This window comes from Macaca nemestrina, chromosome 15, assembly GCF_043159975.1.
Source record: "Macaca nemestrina isolate mMacNem1 chromosome 15, mMacNem.hap1, whole genome shotgun sequence".
Classification (NCBI taxonomy): Eukaryota; Metazoa; Chordata; class Mammalia; order Primates; family Cercopithecidae; genus Macaca; species Macaca nemestrina.
The window spans coordinates 14,880,220-14,894,778 of record NC_092139.1 but is presented as its reverse complement, the minus strand read 5'-3'; the positions used below and the strand labels follow the sequence as shown (position 1 = coordinate 14,894,778).

At 51.5% G+C, this 14,559-nt stretch overlaps 1 protein-coding gene across 4 annotated transcripts; it reads right to left on the bottom strand.

Annotated features, from left to right (window-relative positions):
- Positions 1–2,095: 2,095 nt before the first annotated feature.
- Positions 2,096–14,517, bottom strand: LOC105470691 (spermatogenesis associated 2). 4 transcript variants are annotated; one of them, XM_011722885.2, is made up of 3 exons: positions 14,367–14,517; positions 6,778–7,215; positions 2,096–5,515 (listed from the first exon to the last, which is right to left on the bottom strand). In XM_011722885.2, exons 2-3 carry the CDS (start codon positions 7,111–7,113, stop codon positions 4,289–4,291), a joined length of 1,563 nt encoding a protein of 520 aa, XP_011721187.2. In that variant the 5' UTR covers positions 7,114–7,215; positions 14,367–14,517; the 3' UTR covers positions 2,096–4,288. The 4 variants fall into 4 exon arrangements, with proteins under 4 accessions (XP_011721187.2, XP_011721191.2, XP_011721188.2 ...); XM_011722889.3 differs by lacking the exon at positions 14,367–14,517 and adding an exon at positions 14,242–14,348; XM_011722886.3 differs by lacking the exon at positions 14,367–14,517 and adding an exon at positions 13,870–14,216.
- Between the last annotated feature and the right edge of the window lie 42 nt (positions 14,518–14,559).

The following is a 14,559-nucleotide window of genomic DNA, read 5'->3' as shown; positions in this document are numbered from 1 at the left end:
GGTAGGTGTGCATCTCCAGGAAACTGGTAACCCCAACAGCCAGGGTGGCAATACCGTTTCCTATGCTATAGCTCAAAGCAATCCAGCACCTGAGCCTCGTTTTGGCCCAAGGCCTGGGTATTTGTTCAGCCAGCGAATGAAATGGAGAAACCTGTTCAGTGTCTGCCCTGACAGCTGAGCTGCCTGGTGGGAGCCCACACAGCAGCATGGTCAGTGGGTGGGCACAGGGCTGCTGCTGCTGCCTTAACATTTCTGCCATGTATTTGGTTTTAAGTCAATCCTCACTTAAGAAAAAAACACCTTGATTTTTTTTTTTTCCGAGACGGAGTTTCACTCTTGTCACCGAGGCCGGAGTGCAATGGCACGATCTTGGCTCGTTGTAACCTCCGTCTCTCAGGTTCAGGCGATTCTCCTGCCTCAGCCTCCCGAGTAGCTGGGATTACAGGCACCCGCCACCACGCCCAGCTAATTTTTGTATTTTTAGTAGAGACGGGGTTTCACCATGTTGGCCAGGCAGGTCAACCTCTTGACCTCAGGTGATCCTCCCGCCTCGGCCTCCCAAAGTGCTGGGATTACAGGCGTGAGCCACTGCGCTCAGCCCTTAAATTTATTTTTAAAGCAAACCTGTCACTGTTATAATGGAAAAGTAGTATGGCCTGCCCTAGACAGAAGGTAACAAAACCTGCTAAGAGCCTGCCACAGGCTGTGTCTGATGCCAGGTTTCTCTGTTAAAGACAAGGAAGCATCAAAATGACTCCCTCCTCGAGACAGTTAAATGGATGGAAAAAAATTTAAATGGAATTAACTTTTAAAAAACATTTTCCAGGCCGGGCGCAGTGGCTCACGCCTGTAATCCCAGCACTCTGAGAGGCCAAGGCGGGTGGATCACGAGGTCAGGAGTTTGAGACCAGCCTGATCAACATGGTGAAACCCCATCTACTAAAAATACAAAAATTAGCTGGGCGTGGTGGCACATGCCTGTAATCCCAGCTACTTAGGAGGCTGAGGCAGGAGAACTGCTTGAACCCAGGAGGCAGAGATTGCAGCGAGCCGAGATTGTGCCATAGCACTCCAGCCTGGGCAACAGAGCGAGACTCTGTCTCAAAATAAATAAATAAATAAATACATCTTCCAATGTTATTAATGCTTCTTTGTCTCTACTAACAAGCATTTCTCCTGGATGATGCAGTCCCCTCCTTGGAAAACATCTGAACTCTGTACCGCCATTTCCCCATATGCAAGATGGAGATCGTAACAGTGCCTATTTAACAGGATGACTGAAGCTAGCAAACAAGATCATGCACATAGTCTCAGGATACAAATGCCTGGTGAAAGGATCACTTGAGCCTAGGAAATTGAGACCAGCCTGGGCAAGATAGTGAGACCCCACCTCCACAAAAAATTAAAATTAGCCAGATGTAGTGGTGCGCACCTGTAGCTACTTGGGAGGCTGAGGTGGGAAGATCACTCAAGTCCAAGAGGTCCAGGCTACAGCTAGCCATGATCACACAACTGTACTCCAGACTGGGAAGTAACAGAGCAAGACCCTGTCTTAAATTTAAAAAAAAAAAAAAAAAACTAGGCCAGGCGCAGTGGATCACACCTGTAATCCCAGCACTTTAGGAGGCAGAGGCGGGCAGATCACGAGGTCAGGAGATGGAGACCATCCTAGCTAACATGGTGAAACCCTGTCCGTCTCTACTAAAAATAACAAAAAATTAGCCGGGCGTGGTGGCAGGTGCCTGTAGTCCCAGCTACTCGGGAGGCTGAGGCAGGAGAATGGCGTGAACCCAAGAGGCGGAGCTTGCAGTGAGCCGACATTGCGCCACTGTGCTCCAGCCTGGGTGACAGAGCGAGATTCCGTCTCAAAAAAAAAAAAAGAAAAAAAAAATCAAAACATTTTTTACAAAAAATTTAAAAAATAAAAAGTGCCAGGCTCACAGTATAGCACTCAAATGCTATTTGTCAGTTTCATGGAAGAGAAAATTTAAGTCTTGTCATTAAAAAACTAAATACCACTTGAGGAAAAATAAACTCCCAAGTAACCAAACTTCAAAGAAGCGGGGACAGAGGACATAAGACCCCAAACACTTCATTTAACAATGGAAGACACTTTATTATTTTTAATCATCTCTCAACATTTCAACTCTTGGTAGAAATCAAATGCAAAACACCTGCATTTTTAAATTAGCATGTATTTAACTACCTCAGTCACGGCAACCTCATCCAGTAAGATGCACACCAGGGAGCAGGGCTGTAGTATCTCCTATTCCAGTCTGTGACCACAGTGCGTCCGTGATGACAGGTACACTGGACTTTCCCTCCTACGATGTGTTAGTCACTCCTGCTTTCGTCCACTGGGTAAGTTACGTGGCATCACGGTTGGTTAAAAAGAGTTAGTTACTGTAATGCTGACGCAATCTGGAAATGGAAAACTAGAAAACTAGGGCTCTCAGGAGCGGGCCAGCCAGTGCCGATTCTGAAAGGTGAAAAGGAAGAACATCAAAGATGAACACCCCGCTAGGCTGGTCTTAGTAATAAAGTTGGTTGAAATTCAGCTTAACATACACACTGTACATCTACATGTGATCTACCAGAGAGAGAGAGAGATATATATATGTATATATTAAAAAAAAGAGCCATAGAAGATTTGGAAAACCTTAAAATCACTCAACTGAGTTGGAAGAACATCAGCAAATTCACAGTGGCCTCAGGATTCAGCCAGACTTAAACTTGCTCAAGAGCTGAATAACTTTCTCCCAGAAAAACCCACTGCATATAAATCCCTTAACATTGTGTACATCACAAACAGTTATGGCTAAAATATGTTAGTTCACAAGGAAGGGGCTTTATTTCCAATCTCTTGCCCCACTCCTGCTCTTGTACCCCCACGAAGAAACTCCGGGGGCTGGTAATTCACATGAGGAGCTGAAGGGGCCTTCAGGCTTGGAAGCGCTTAGGCTTAGCTGAGCATCTGAGGAGCCGTCTGTCTGATGGGCACATGCCGACTCCTGCCCACTTTTAGTGCAAAAAGATCGCAAATGTTGCAGATGAGTCCTGGAAACTGGTGAAGAGAAGAGGACTGAGATGGAGGGGCAGTAGGAATCCCAAATGATTTTCCTTCTGAAACGAGACTCAAGAAGTGTGAAGTGCGAGGTTCCTGCTCAGCAAGCTATAGGTCCGACAGGTGAGGTCCCTGAATTGTCACTAGGTTAGCAGTCTGCGGGCACACAGACCTCGACACCCGCACTCACCCCCTAAGTGCACACTGGAGGTAGGTGTATAGCTAGTTACTGCAGGGAAGACAGTGACTCTCCACCAGCTCAAGAGAAGGAGGCTTCGTGTCTGTTCCTCCCTACCCCAAACTCTCCTCTCCCCTTGGGCCGTAGTGAGTGGAGGATACAATATGAATGGGCGCGAGGCCCTCCCTTGGAAGACTAAAGAACCCAGGGCATTTAATAAATAGCTACATAATTCATTTTTTTAACCACGTTGAAACACACAGCAAGTTGAATATTTATTTAAAAATAAATCTCAAAAATATCTATTGGTAGTACAGTAAGAGGGGCATGTGCAAACAACAGAAAAGGGGGGAAGTCAGTCCTGCTGTGGGAAGCCCCCACATCAGTGTGTTGGAGCAAAGTTCACGAAGGCCATGGGCTGACTGAGCTGTGGTGTACAAAATGACATTCAGCTAATACTGGACTTGGTTCACCTTTGACACCTGGAGAGGTGGGAAAGCCAGGGGTGGAAAGTCCAGCTGGGGATCCTTGCGTTTGGGAAGGGGGCGGCCAAGGGATGAGCCTTTGGGAGAGGCCCCGTGTGGCAGGAGGGCTCATTTCACAAGCCAACAGGCCTCTAGCTCGCCGCTCCAGGTGGATGTCTGGTGGCCTGAAGGGCCCTTCCCAGTCCAAGTCGGCTTTGTAATGGGAGGGGTAGGTGCGGTGAGGGTCCCAGAGATAGAAATCCTCTTTAAAGGAAAAACAAAACAATAAAACCAAACCAAACCCAAAAAAAAGAACCAACTGAACAGGGAGTGGAGAGATCAGCAAAATGAATCTGAACGGAAGTGCCACCTTCTCCCTTGTCAGACAACAAAGCAGCCATTGGTTGAAACATCTGAGTCGCTAAGTGAACTCCCACGTGGACACAGTCAGCCCACGATCTCTGCCACCTACATGGTCAAGTGCAGGCCTCCGCCTCTGAGATCAATGCATGAGTACTTCTTCACCGTGAAACCCGAAAGGTTGGTGATGTAGCCCTTGGAGCTGGAAGGGGCGAGGCCGGTCTATCTGTACACGAGATGGGAGAGCTGGGTGGACTTGTAGTTCAGCTGCTTGTTGGGCATGAACTTGTGCAGCTCACTCTTTTTGTAGCAGGGGTCGTAATGGTAAGCGCTGAGGCAGGCGTCACATGAGACTTTTGAACACTGGGTGCAGGTGTTGGTGGCACCTGGGCGGTTGCAGAAGCCACAGCGGGAAGTGGGCGTGGAGGAGGGCTTCGATTTGGAGTGAAGGTGCGGGAGGCGGTCGAGGCCCTGAGTCTGGCCTGGGTACTTCTCCCGCAGAGATGCCCCGTGGGCCAGGCTGTCATGAGTGGAGGCCTTGCCGGGGAAGACGCTGGGCTTGGAAGCTGGAGGACAGGTGAGCAGGCTGTCACAGCGCTGGCAGAGGGAGGAGCTGCAGGACAGCCCACAGCTTTGGCACTTGGAGAGGGCGGACTCTTTGGCAGGGGGCGAGCGCTTGTGGTAGAGGGGGTGGGCGTCGTTTCTGACCAGCCACACATCCGGCCGCAGAGCATCCTGCCGACGGTAGGTGGCCCTGGGTTCGGAGTCTGTGTACAGATCCACGTCATCCTGAGTGGAGAAGTAGGTACCACGCAGCAGGCCAGGGCCGTTGCTGGGGGAAGCAGGTGGAAGGGCATCCGGGCTGCCGTGGGGAGAGCTGGCCATGGTCAGCAGCGAAGGGGACGGGCGGATGATCTCGTCCTTGAGGTCATCCCCCACATCCGCTGCCACAGGCTCCTTCCGAAGACTCAATGAGGCCTTCAGTGGTGGCTTCCGGCTCTCCCAGTAGCTGTCATAGGCATCCACCGACCTCGAGGGCTTGGTCACGCGGGGCTTGTAGTAGTCCTTGGCCGCCCGCTCGCTGGCTGACTTCTGGAGTGCCACTCGTGACATGGAGGCCGTCAGGTGCTCCCGGCCCTCTGCCCGCCGCCGTAGGGCGTCTGAGCAGCCGCGCACGTCCTCCGCACTGCTCTTGCGCTCGCTCACGATGTCCAGCTCGGAGTAGCCCTTGTCCTTCACTTGTGAGTGGATTTCCAGCATCTGCTCACACTCGACTTTGGCCAGAAAGAGCTCGAAGGAGACCATCTTCACCTGGAGGGTCTCTACGAGCTCTCTGAGCTTGTAGGCAGTGCCCAGCTCAGGTGCGTAGCCCATGCAGCTCAGGATGGCTCGGATGTCCTCTTCCAGTAATGTCGACTTGACATAATAAACAAAAGGGCCCGTGTAGGTCTAGAAGGAAGGGAGTAGAAAAGAGAGGTGGGGTTTTCTCTCAGAGACACAAGACAGACTATGTCAAAGCAAAGGACATCCAGCTCTGAAGTGGGGCGGCGGGGAAAGGGCAGGGCAGGGAAGGATCCTGACAGCCTTACCCTGCGGGAGGCAGAGGAGGCAGGGCTGGGACTTACTAAGCACTCAGGAGTTGTGCAAGGAAATGACCCAGCAGCTCCTTTTTTTTTTTTTTTGAGACGGAGTCTCACTCTGTCGCCCAGGCGGGAGTGCAGTGGCTCGATCTCGGCTCACTGCAAGCTCCACCTCCCGGCTTCAAGCAATTCTCCTGCCTCAGCCTCCTGAGTAGCTGGGATTACAGGCACCTGCCACCACACTCAGCTAATTTTTGTATTTTTAGTAGAGACGGGGTTTCACCATGTTGGTCACGCTGGTCTCCAACTCCTGACCTCATGATTCACCCGCCTTGGCCTCTCAAAGTGCTGCGATTACAGGCGTGAGCCACCAGCAGCAGCTCCTTTCTTAAACACAGGGAGCAAAACCTCTCGCTTCCTAGTGGGGCGCAAAGACTCGGCTCCATATGAAGAGGGAGCCTGGGTGAATAAAGGGGCCAGATTATAGGCAGAGCGGTGACAATCAGAACCTTCCTCTCTGGCATTTCCATGATGGGCTGAGTAACACGGCAGACTGAAGGGGCTGGCTAGGTGACAGCTCTCCCGTGCCATCCCCTCTCTCGATTACTGCTCCTCCCACGGCAGAATGAAGAAGCCTGGCTAGGTGACAGCTCTCCTGTGCGTGGTCTGATTCAGGATCCCTCTCTCAATTCCCCCTCCTCCCCTACTATTACCACTTAGTCCAGAACACCCCTCAGCTTGCTGGGACCGCTGAGAAGCTTCCTAACTGCTCTCCCCACCCCTCTACAGCCCACTTCCCATACCACAGCCAGAATGACCCTCTTCAGATGCAAGCCAGATCCCACACTGCCTCCTTTCCCGCCTACTCTGAACAAATCCAAGCCTTGCCCTGGGCTACAAGACCCTGTATAACCTGGCTGCCCCTGCCTTCCCAGTCTCTCTGCTTAAGGTGTGGCAGCCAGGCCAGAAACAGTTCAGAGGTGATGCTGGAGAGAAGGGGAAGGTGTGGAGCCCAGAAGGATCTGAGAGCAGAGGACGGATGGACTCAGACTGGCATAGCCTCTCAGGACGGACTGCCAGGGGCAGGAAGAGAGGAGGAGGGCCTGTATGGAGGCTGCTCCAGGACCTCACCTTGATGCTCCTGAATTCCTTCTTCCACGGGTAGAGGAAGAGGTTGATGCCCACTGTCTCCAGCATGCTGAAGGCACCGTGCAGAGCCCGCAGGCTGGAGGAGCTGAGCGAGCGCAGGGAGCTCTCCACCACCTCATAGAACTGGATCAGCCGGAATCGATAAAAGGGATCCACCTTGTGCAGGCTGAGCAGGGTCGATGCTGCCACCCGCAGACACTCATCGCCGCCAGGCCGCTGCCTGCTGGTGGTGGTATCCACTTTGCCCTCATGGAACTGCACATACTTCCGAAATAAGTCATCCTTGAATTTTGTATCCATTGAACTGGGCTTCCCCATCCGATCGAGGGGGGCTACCTTATCTCCTCCATGGCTTCTGGATTAGAGGCAGGGACATCGCTAAAAGCAGGGACATGTTGCCGCCTGGACCAGCGGAGTGCTCTGGAAGGAGGGGAACAAGAAGCATGTCATTCCTCGAAACGGTCCGCGCTTCGGCTTCAGGCCGCTGAGGCAAAATGAACAGCAGAACTGGCCTAGGCTACCCCGGGCCCCAGCAGCACGTTACAGAGCAGGTCCTACAAGCAGGGGTACCACAGAGGCCAGAGAGAGATGGACCTTGACTTTGTTGTGCTCGCAAATGAAAAATACGATTAATATTCCTGAAAGAGAAGTGTGGGTGAGTACAGAAAGGGCTCCTGTCCTGGTTTCACTGGGGAAGGGGGAGTTTAGGAAAGCCCTCTTGAGACAGCAACAGACCTGAAGGATGAGGAGTTTGCCAGGTCAAGAGGCCAGGGAAGGAGCTGCAGCAGAGGAAGGCCCTGAGCTAACACTACCAGACGCTCCAGACACGTGACAAGCTTCGCACACACTAACTCGCCTTTTTTTTTTTTTGAGATGGAGTCTTGCTCTATTGCCCAGGCTGGAGTGCAGTGGTGTGATCTAGGCTCACTGCAACCTCCGCCTCCCGGGTTCAAGCAATTCTCCTGCATCAGCCCCACAAGTGGCTGGGATTACAGGCACCCGCCAACACGCCTGGCTAAGTTTTGTATTTTTGTCAAGACGGGGTTTCACCATGTTGGTCAGGCTGGTCTCAAACTCCTGACCTCAAGAAATCAACTGGCCTCGGCCTCCCAAAGTGCCAGGATTACAGGCGTGAGCCCCCACACCCAGCCTCACTTTCTCTTCTTAAACAATCCTAGGAGAGAGGCGCTACAGTTAGCCCCAGTGGACCCATGTGCAAACTGAGACACAGACATTAGAAACTGCTCAAGGTAGGCCAGGCACGGCGGCTCACACCTGTAATTCCTGAACTTTGGGAGGCTGAGAGGGAAGGATGGCTTGAGTCCAGGATCTCGAGACCAGCCTGGGAAACATGGTAAAACCATATCTCTACAAAAATACAAAAAAATTTTTAAGAAAAAGAAACTGCCCAAGGTTACAGAACTCTTAAGAGGCAGAGGAGCTGAGCTCAGAACCCAGCAATCTGGCTCTAAAGTCCATGCCCTTACCCACCACACCCTGCTTTCCTGAGGCAGGAAGCCTGGCACAGGAACAGAACTGCAGCCAGTGAGGCCGAGGCCACGAGGGCAGGGGCGTGAGGAGAGGCAGCTGCCAGCACCAGCGGGACCCTCAGCCCCAAGGCTGCAAGAGCACATTCAGAATTTGATATTTTATACAAAGAGCCACGTGAAGCCACTGAAGAGTTTATAGCAAGGGGAGAGGGATATGGTCTTCTTTACAATTTTCAAAAGAGGCCACAGTGGCTGCCAGCCCCTGGAATGCTGTTACCAGCCTTTGACAGCCTGCATCCCCTTTATCACAAGAGCGCTTTGCAGCCCCTGTTGGGAGAGGATAGAATGTTCTGAGCTGGGGCACAGGCTTTACACAATCTTGTCATCTGCTTAGCCACTTGTTAGTAGAACAGGCACAGATCCAGCAATATTCTTGTCACCACAATGCTGGGAGCGAATCCAGATTAATGGAGGGACACTGCCAGGGCCAAGGAGACAACACGCGCAGGGTCATGGACATGGGGTCCAAGGCCAGGTACCTGCGAGCGAGGCCAGGGCTGCTTCTCCAGGTTACTCGGGCAAATTGCTCCACCTCCCTGGGTGGCGGTTTTCTCATCTGAAACAAGGGGTTAATAATAGCGCCTCTGTCCAGAGCTGGCAAGAGGATTAAGCATGACGGGATATGAAGCTGCTCAGAGAGCCGGCTCCAGGAAGTCCTCGATGGCCGCTGCTGTAGCCCTAAGCGGCCAGGCCTTCTCTGAGTGGGGCAGATACCACTGACTGGGTGGTAGATGTGCATTTTCACATGCTCTGGTCCTGCCGCTCCTGCCCAGAAGCTCCGTGGGTACAGGACTGTGACCATCTTGCTCAGTAAGGTGAGCTGTGTGCTTCATAAATGTCTGCTGAGTGTGGGAGATGGCAAGGGACTGAGAGAAGTTGCAGCAGGACTGGGCCTGGCGTGTGGGGGGCTCCTTTAGCAGACCTGTGTTCAGCCAGGAAGGTCCTACGAGCCTGGCAACTATCATGAGGTCAACAAAATCATCCTCATCTCCATGAGCCACTAGTCTGGCTCCTCCATGGTTTTTGTACCCAGGAGGAGACTCCTGGGGGTATTAATGGTGGGGTGAGAGGTAGGATGTGTAGCAAAACTAGGGACACAGAGAGGCCACCGTCTCCAACACACTGCACTGCTGAGGGAGCCCAGTGCTACAGCGACAAACAAGGCTGAGGAGCACAGGAGGCAAACACATCCACTTAGGGGCCAGGCGCGGGGGCTCACGCCTGTAATCCCTGAAATTTGGAAGGCCAATGCAGGAGGATTGCTCGAGGCCAGGAGTTTGAGACCAGCCTGGGCAACATAGCAATACCCTGTCTTTACAAAAGAAAACAAAATGCACTTAGGATAAAATTATGCCTCATGAAGATTCTCATCATTCAGGCCTCAGTTCAAACATCAGCCCCTAGAGGTACCACCCTATTTCACCTTCCCAGTTCCGTATTGTCACATTCTCCTAAGATAACCACAATCTGAAACTATCAACTTTATTCATTTACTAGCTTCCTCTCTTTGTCCACCCCCCACCCTCCCTGGTAAGCTGGCAAGCTGGTAAGCTCCTGGTAAGCTCCATAAAGGCAAGGACCATGTCTGTGTTGTTCACCACGATGCCTAACACAGAGCCTGCCTGTGCCTGATAAAGTAGGTGAAATGGATGCTGCAGCCGGGCATGGTGGCTCATGCCTGTAATCTCAGCACTTTGGGAGGCCGAGGCAGGTGGATTGCGAGACCAGCCTGGGCAACACCGAGGCAGGTGGATTGCGAGACCAGCCTGGGCAACATGGTGAAACTCCGTCTCTACTAAAATTTTTTTTAAAAATTAGCCGGGCATGGCAGCATGCACCTGTAATCACAGCTACTCGGGAGGCTGAAGCAGGAGAATTGCTAGAACCCAGGAGGCAGAGGTTGCAGTGAGCCGAGATTGCCCCACTGCACTCCAGCCAGCCTGGGTAACAGAGCGAGACTCCATCTCTAAAAAAAAAAAAAAAAAAAAGAGAGAGAGAAAGAAAAAAAGAGAAATAGATGCATGGATGCTGTAAAGGATGTCAGCATTCATGATGCCACCACTTTAGTTTCTCATTGGTACCTCCCAAGAATCCTGGGAGATCAGCTGGAGAGCAAAGAAACAGGCTCAGAAAGACGGCATGAGGTACAACAAGTAGCTCAAGGTTAGCAACAGATGGACCCAATAATCCAAGCCTGGCATTCTGACTTGGAACCTGTATTCCTCTCACCACCCCACGATTCCCATGTCCAACAAGCATTTCTGCAGCCCCCACCTTCTGCCTGAGCTGGACCCAGTGGGGGAATGGGGATGGGTGAGGAAGGTAGAGGACAGCAATGAAGGAGACACATCCTGCCTGCAAATCTAGCTGGGAGAGCATACCACTTAGTATCAAAGTATGTATGTGCTCTATGTTCATACTGTTCTGTCCATAAAAAAATAAACAATTTAAAATGTATATTCTCTTAAAAAATAAAAATGTAGGCCAGGTGCGGTGGCTCATGCCTGTAATCCTAGCACTCTGGGAGGCCAAGATGGGTGGATCGCCTGAAGTCGGGATTTTGAGAACAGCCTAGGCAACATAGCAAAACCCCGTCTCTACTAAAAATACAAAAATTAGCTGGGCGTGGTGGCGAACGCCTGTAATCCCAGCTACTGAGGAAGCTGAGGCAGGAGAATGGCATGAACCCGGGAGGAGAGGCTGAAGTGACCTGAGATCGTGCCATTGCACTCCAGCCTGGACAACAGAGCAAAAACTCCATCTCTACATAAAGAAATGTATTTTGCAACACTGGAGAGGATAGTAACACATGCATTTACCATTCTTGACTTAGAGAAGCTGCAATCACGCCTCTGGCCCCAGGGCTTGTTTTCTGGTAGCCTGAGAACCATTCAAACACAGAGACATTAAGTTTCTGAATACTGCTGTAATTTTTTTCCAAGGAAGTCAGCCTTGAACTCAAAGAGACTGATTTTTTACAAAGTCAGCCAGTCGCAAGCTCGGCTCAGCGTATGCTGCTCTATAATCGCACCACAGTCCACACCCTTGTTTGTTGCTAAAAAACAATAAATAAAGCAAAGGGATCCAAACAGCCCAGCTGATGTTCAAAATCTGAACAACAAGGACAGGAAGTCCAAAATATCTAAAACAAATCTCCAAACAACCTGGGTAGGTGAGGGAAAAGGCGGAAGAAAGTAAAAGCTAAAAGATAATTAAGGGCAAGACATGCCTGGACAACATAGACTCCATCTCTACAAAAATAATAATAATAATAATTATTATTATTATTATTATTATTATTAGGTGGGTGTGGTGACATGCACCTATAGTCTTAGCTACTTGGGAGTCTGAGGTGGGGGGATCCACTGAGCCCAGGAGTTTGAGGCTGCAGTGAGCTATGATGGCACCACTGTACTCCAGCCTGGGTGACAGAGCAAGATTCTGTCTCAATCAGTCAGTAAGGAAAGGAAAGAAAGAGACTAACAATTACTGAGGTCCTACTATGTGCTAAGTATTGGGCTTCCCACTTTACCTACATCATCCCATTTAATCCTCACAACTCTATAAGGAAAACAGGCTCTCCCATTAAAACAACCTGTCCAACAGAGTTTGAAAGGATCAGAGCTGGAATCTGAACTCTTGTTGGCAGGCCCTGATGCCTGGGGCTTTCTCCAATTTATCTCACTCATTTATTGTTACATCAGTACCATTTACTAAGGGATTACTGTGTGGCAGCTCTCTGCTAACTGCTCTATGAAAAACAATGAAATCCATAGGATAGATCCAAGGTTAAAGAGGAAACTGAGGCCGGGCGCGGTGGCTCAAGCCTGTAATCCCAGCACTTTGGGAGGCCGAGACGGGCGGATCACAAGGTCAGGAGATCGAGACCATCCTGGTTAACACGGTGAAACCCCGTCTCTACTAAAAAATACAAAAAATTAGCCGGGCGCGGTGGTGGGCGCCTGTAGTCCCAGCTACTCGGGAGGCTGAGGCAGGAGAATGGCGTGAACCCGGGAGGCGGAGCTTGCAGTGAGCTGAGATCCGGCCACTGCACTCCAGCCCGGGCGACAGAGCGAGACTCTGTCTCAAAAAAAAAAAAAAAAAAAAAAAAGAGGAAACTGAGGCTCGGAGAGGCCAACTCACTTACCCTAAGTCATAAGGCTAGGAAGAAGTGGCTCTGAGCTCTGAACCTAGGTCTAATGCCAAAACTCTGACTCTTGCAAAGCCATCCTGCTGCATCTGCTGGACAGCTCTACTCGAAAGTGTTTGGCTAAGTTAGAATGCCTTATGGCGGCGTGAGCAGAGTTGAGTTACAAAAATTCCTGTAGTAGCAAAATTCCCATCTTCCCACACCGAATGGGGCTAGGAGAGCTAATCTCTATATGATGTAAGCTCAAGGGCCGAGGAAAGAGGCTGGCCAGAGACATCGGCCAGTGATGAAGCAGCTGACATCATCCCTGCTGAAAACATTTTCTGAGAATACAAGATGCCTTGTAGCTGGTCATAGCTGGTGTTTTTTCTGAGCACAGAGCCAGCAATTCATTCCCAGCACTCTGCAAGAACAACAAAATACGCTCTCTGCAAAAACATCGTGGTTACAGGAGACCGAGACAGCCCAACGACAGAAGCTGTTAATTTCTCCAAGCAACCCAAGGATTGGAACGCCAAGCCGTGCCAGTCTGGTGGGAGAAAAAAAAAAAAAACCCCAAAAGACAAAAAAACAGCACTGTGAATATCCTGAACATAGAGGCAGGCAGGTGCCCAGAGTCAACAGCTCCAGTCAGCACCTCCTGAACCCACAATCTAGGCACCCTCTTGAAAAGCAAGTCAATGGAAAGAGAGATATTGCAGTCAGGGAGGCAGTGGCTTATTTAGTTATTTTCTAAACATCTAAGAGGAAAGCTGTATCTGTTTAGACTCCCACTGCATGGAAGTGAAGTGATTCCAAGTAACAAAGCATTCGCTTGGCTTTACCTCAGCTGGCCCATTCAAGCAGAAATGTTCCCCAAGCAGTATTTGAAGGCGCCCCCTCTCTGCACAGGCAGAGCTATTTTGGTCTGTGCACTGCCCCTGTCCACAGGTTTACACATCCCTGGTCTAGCTCCATCAGCCTCCAAACAGCAGACGAGGAAGTCAGTTCAACCCCCTCCACCTCCCCACCCACACCAATGCACTCGTTCCAAGCAAGAGGCTCCGAGACACATCCAAGGCACCTTCCACGGGCTGTGAAACACCAGAAGGTCCCCACACTCCTACTAGATTCCAAAGAAATTCACACAGAGTCCTTCCAAACCTCTGAAAATAACCTCAGCGGTGCCGAAAGAAGCTTCCCTAGTGGCAGCTGCCTCTGAAGGAAGCTGTTTCCCTCCCTGCAAGGGACAGAAGCTGGCGGCTGCTAAGTCCCAGCTCGGTCATTCCTACAGCCTCGGGGGGCCACGTCAGTTGTGAAAAACAGCCCAGTCTCAAATTCTGGCCCTCCCCACGGGTTCGTGAATTGAATGAAGTAACAGGAACTATCACTTACTGGACGCCTGCTGTATGCCAGGGGCCCTGCATGATCTCATTCCATCTCTACTCCAGCCCTAGCAACCAGGTTCAATCACACTTAAACAGGCAACTGAGGCTCTTAAGATGAAGTGACTTATCCAAGGTCACACAGTGAGTACAAACCCAGGTGTACCGCCAGAGTCTGAACTGGGAACCCCTGCGCAGTAACCGCCTCGTGGCGAAATCGGGGTGTCCTTCTGTTTGGCCAGTCGCCGAAGAGAGGGTGCTCCTCTTGAGCGGCCCTAAGCCACCCTCGGTGGGTTCCAGGAGCTTACAAGGCAGCTCCCAGGAGAATGGGGATCCTGAGGATAGGCTGGGGGTCCCGGGAGCGCCGAAACAACGGGCCCACCTGTAGTCCTGCCTGCCGTGAGGGGACCCCGCTCACGGGCCAGCCAAGCCCTGCCGCTGTCTGGCGCCCCCTCCACCTGGGGAAGCCCCGGAGACAGTTTCCGCTCGCGGCCGCCCGTCACTCACCCTGACACTGCCGCCGAGGGCTGCCCGGCCGAGGGAAGCAAGCGGGAGGCGCGGCTGCCGCCGGAGCCGGGCCCCACTGGGCTCTAGCCGCTCCGGCCGGCTGCAGGGGTACTGAGACCAGTACCCGCGGGCCAGCAGCGACCCGGAAACACTCGGCCCGGAAGTGAAGTCGCCAGGAGGCGGGTCCGAAGAG

What these genes read in the sequence shown, in the direction of transcription:
- LOC105470691 (XM_011722885.2), bottom strand. Translation starts at nt 7,113, where the DNA reads ATGGGGAAGCCCAGTTCAATGGATACAAAATTCAAGGATGACTTATTT. An exon ending in AGGAATTCAGGAGCATCAAG is followed by an intron (nt 5,516 to 6,777) that starts GTGAGGTCCTGG and finishes CCTTCCTTCTAG; the next exon opens with ACCTACACGGGCCCTTTTGT.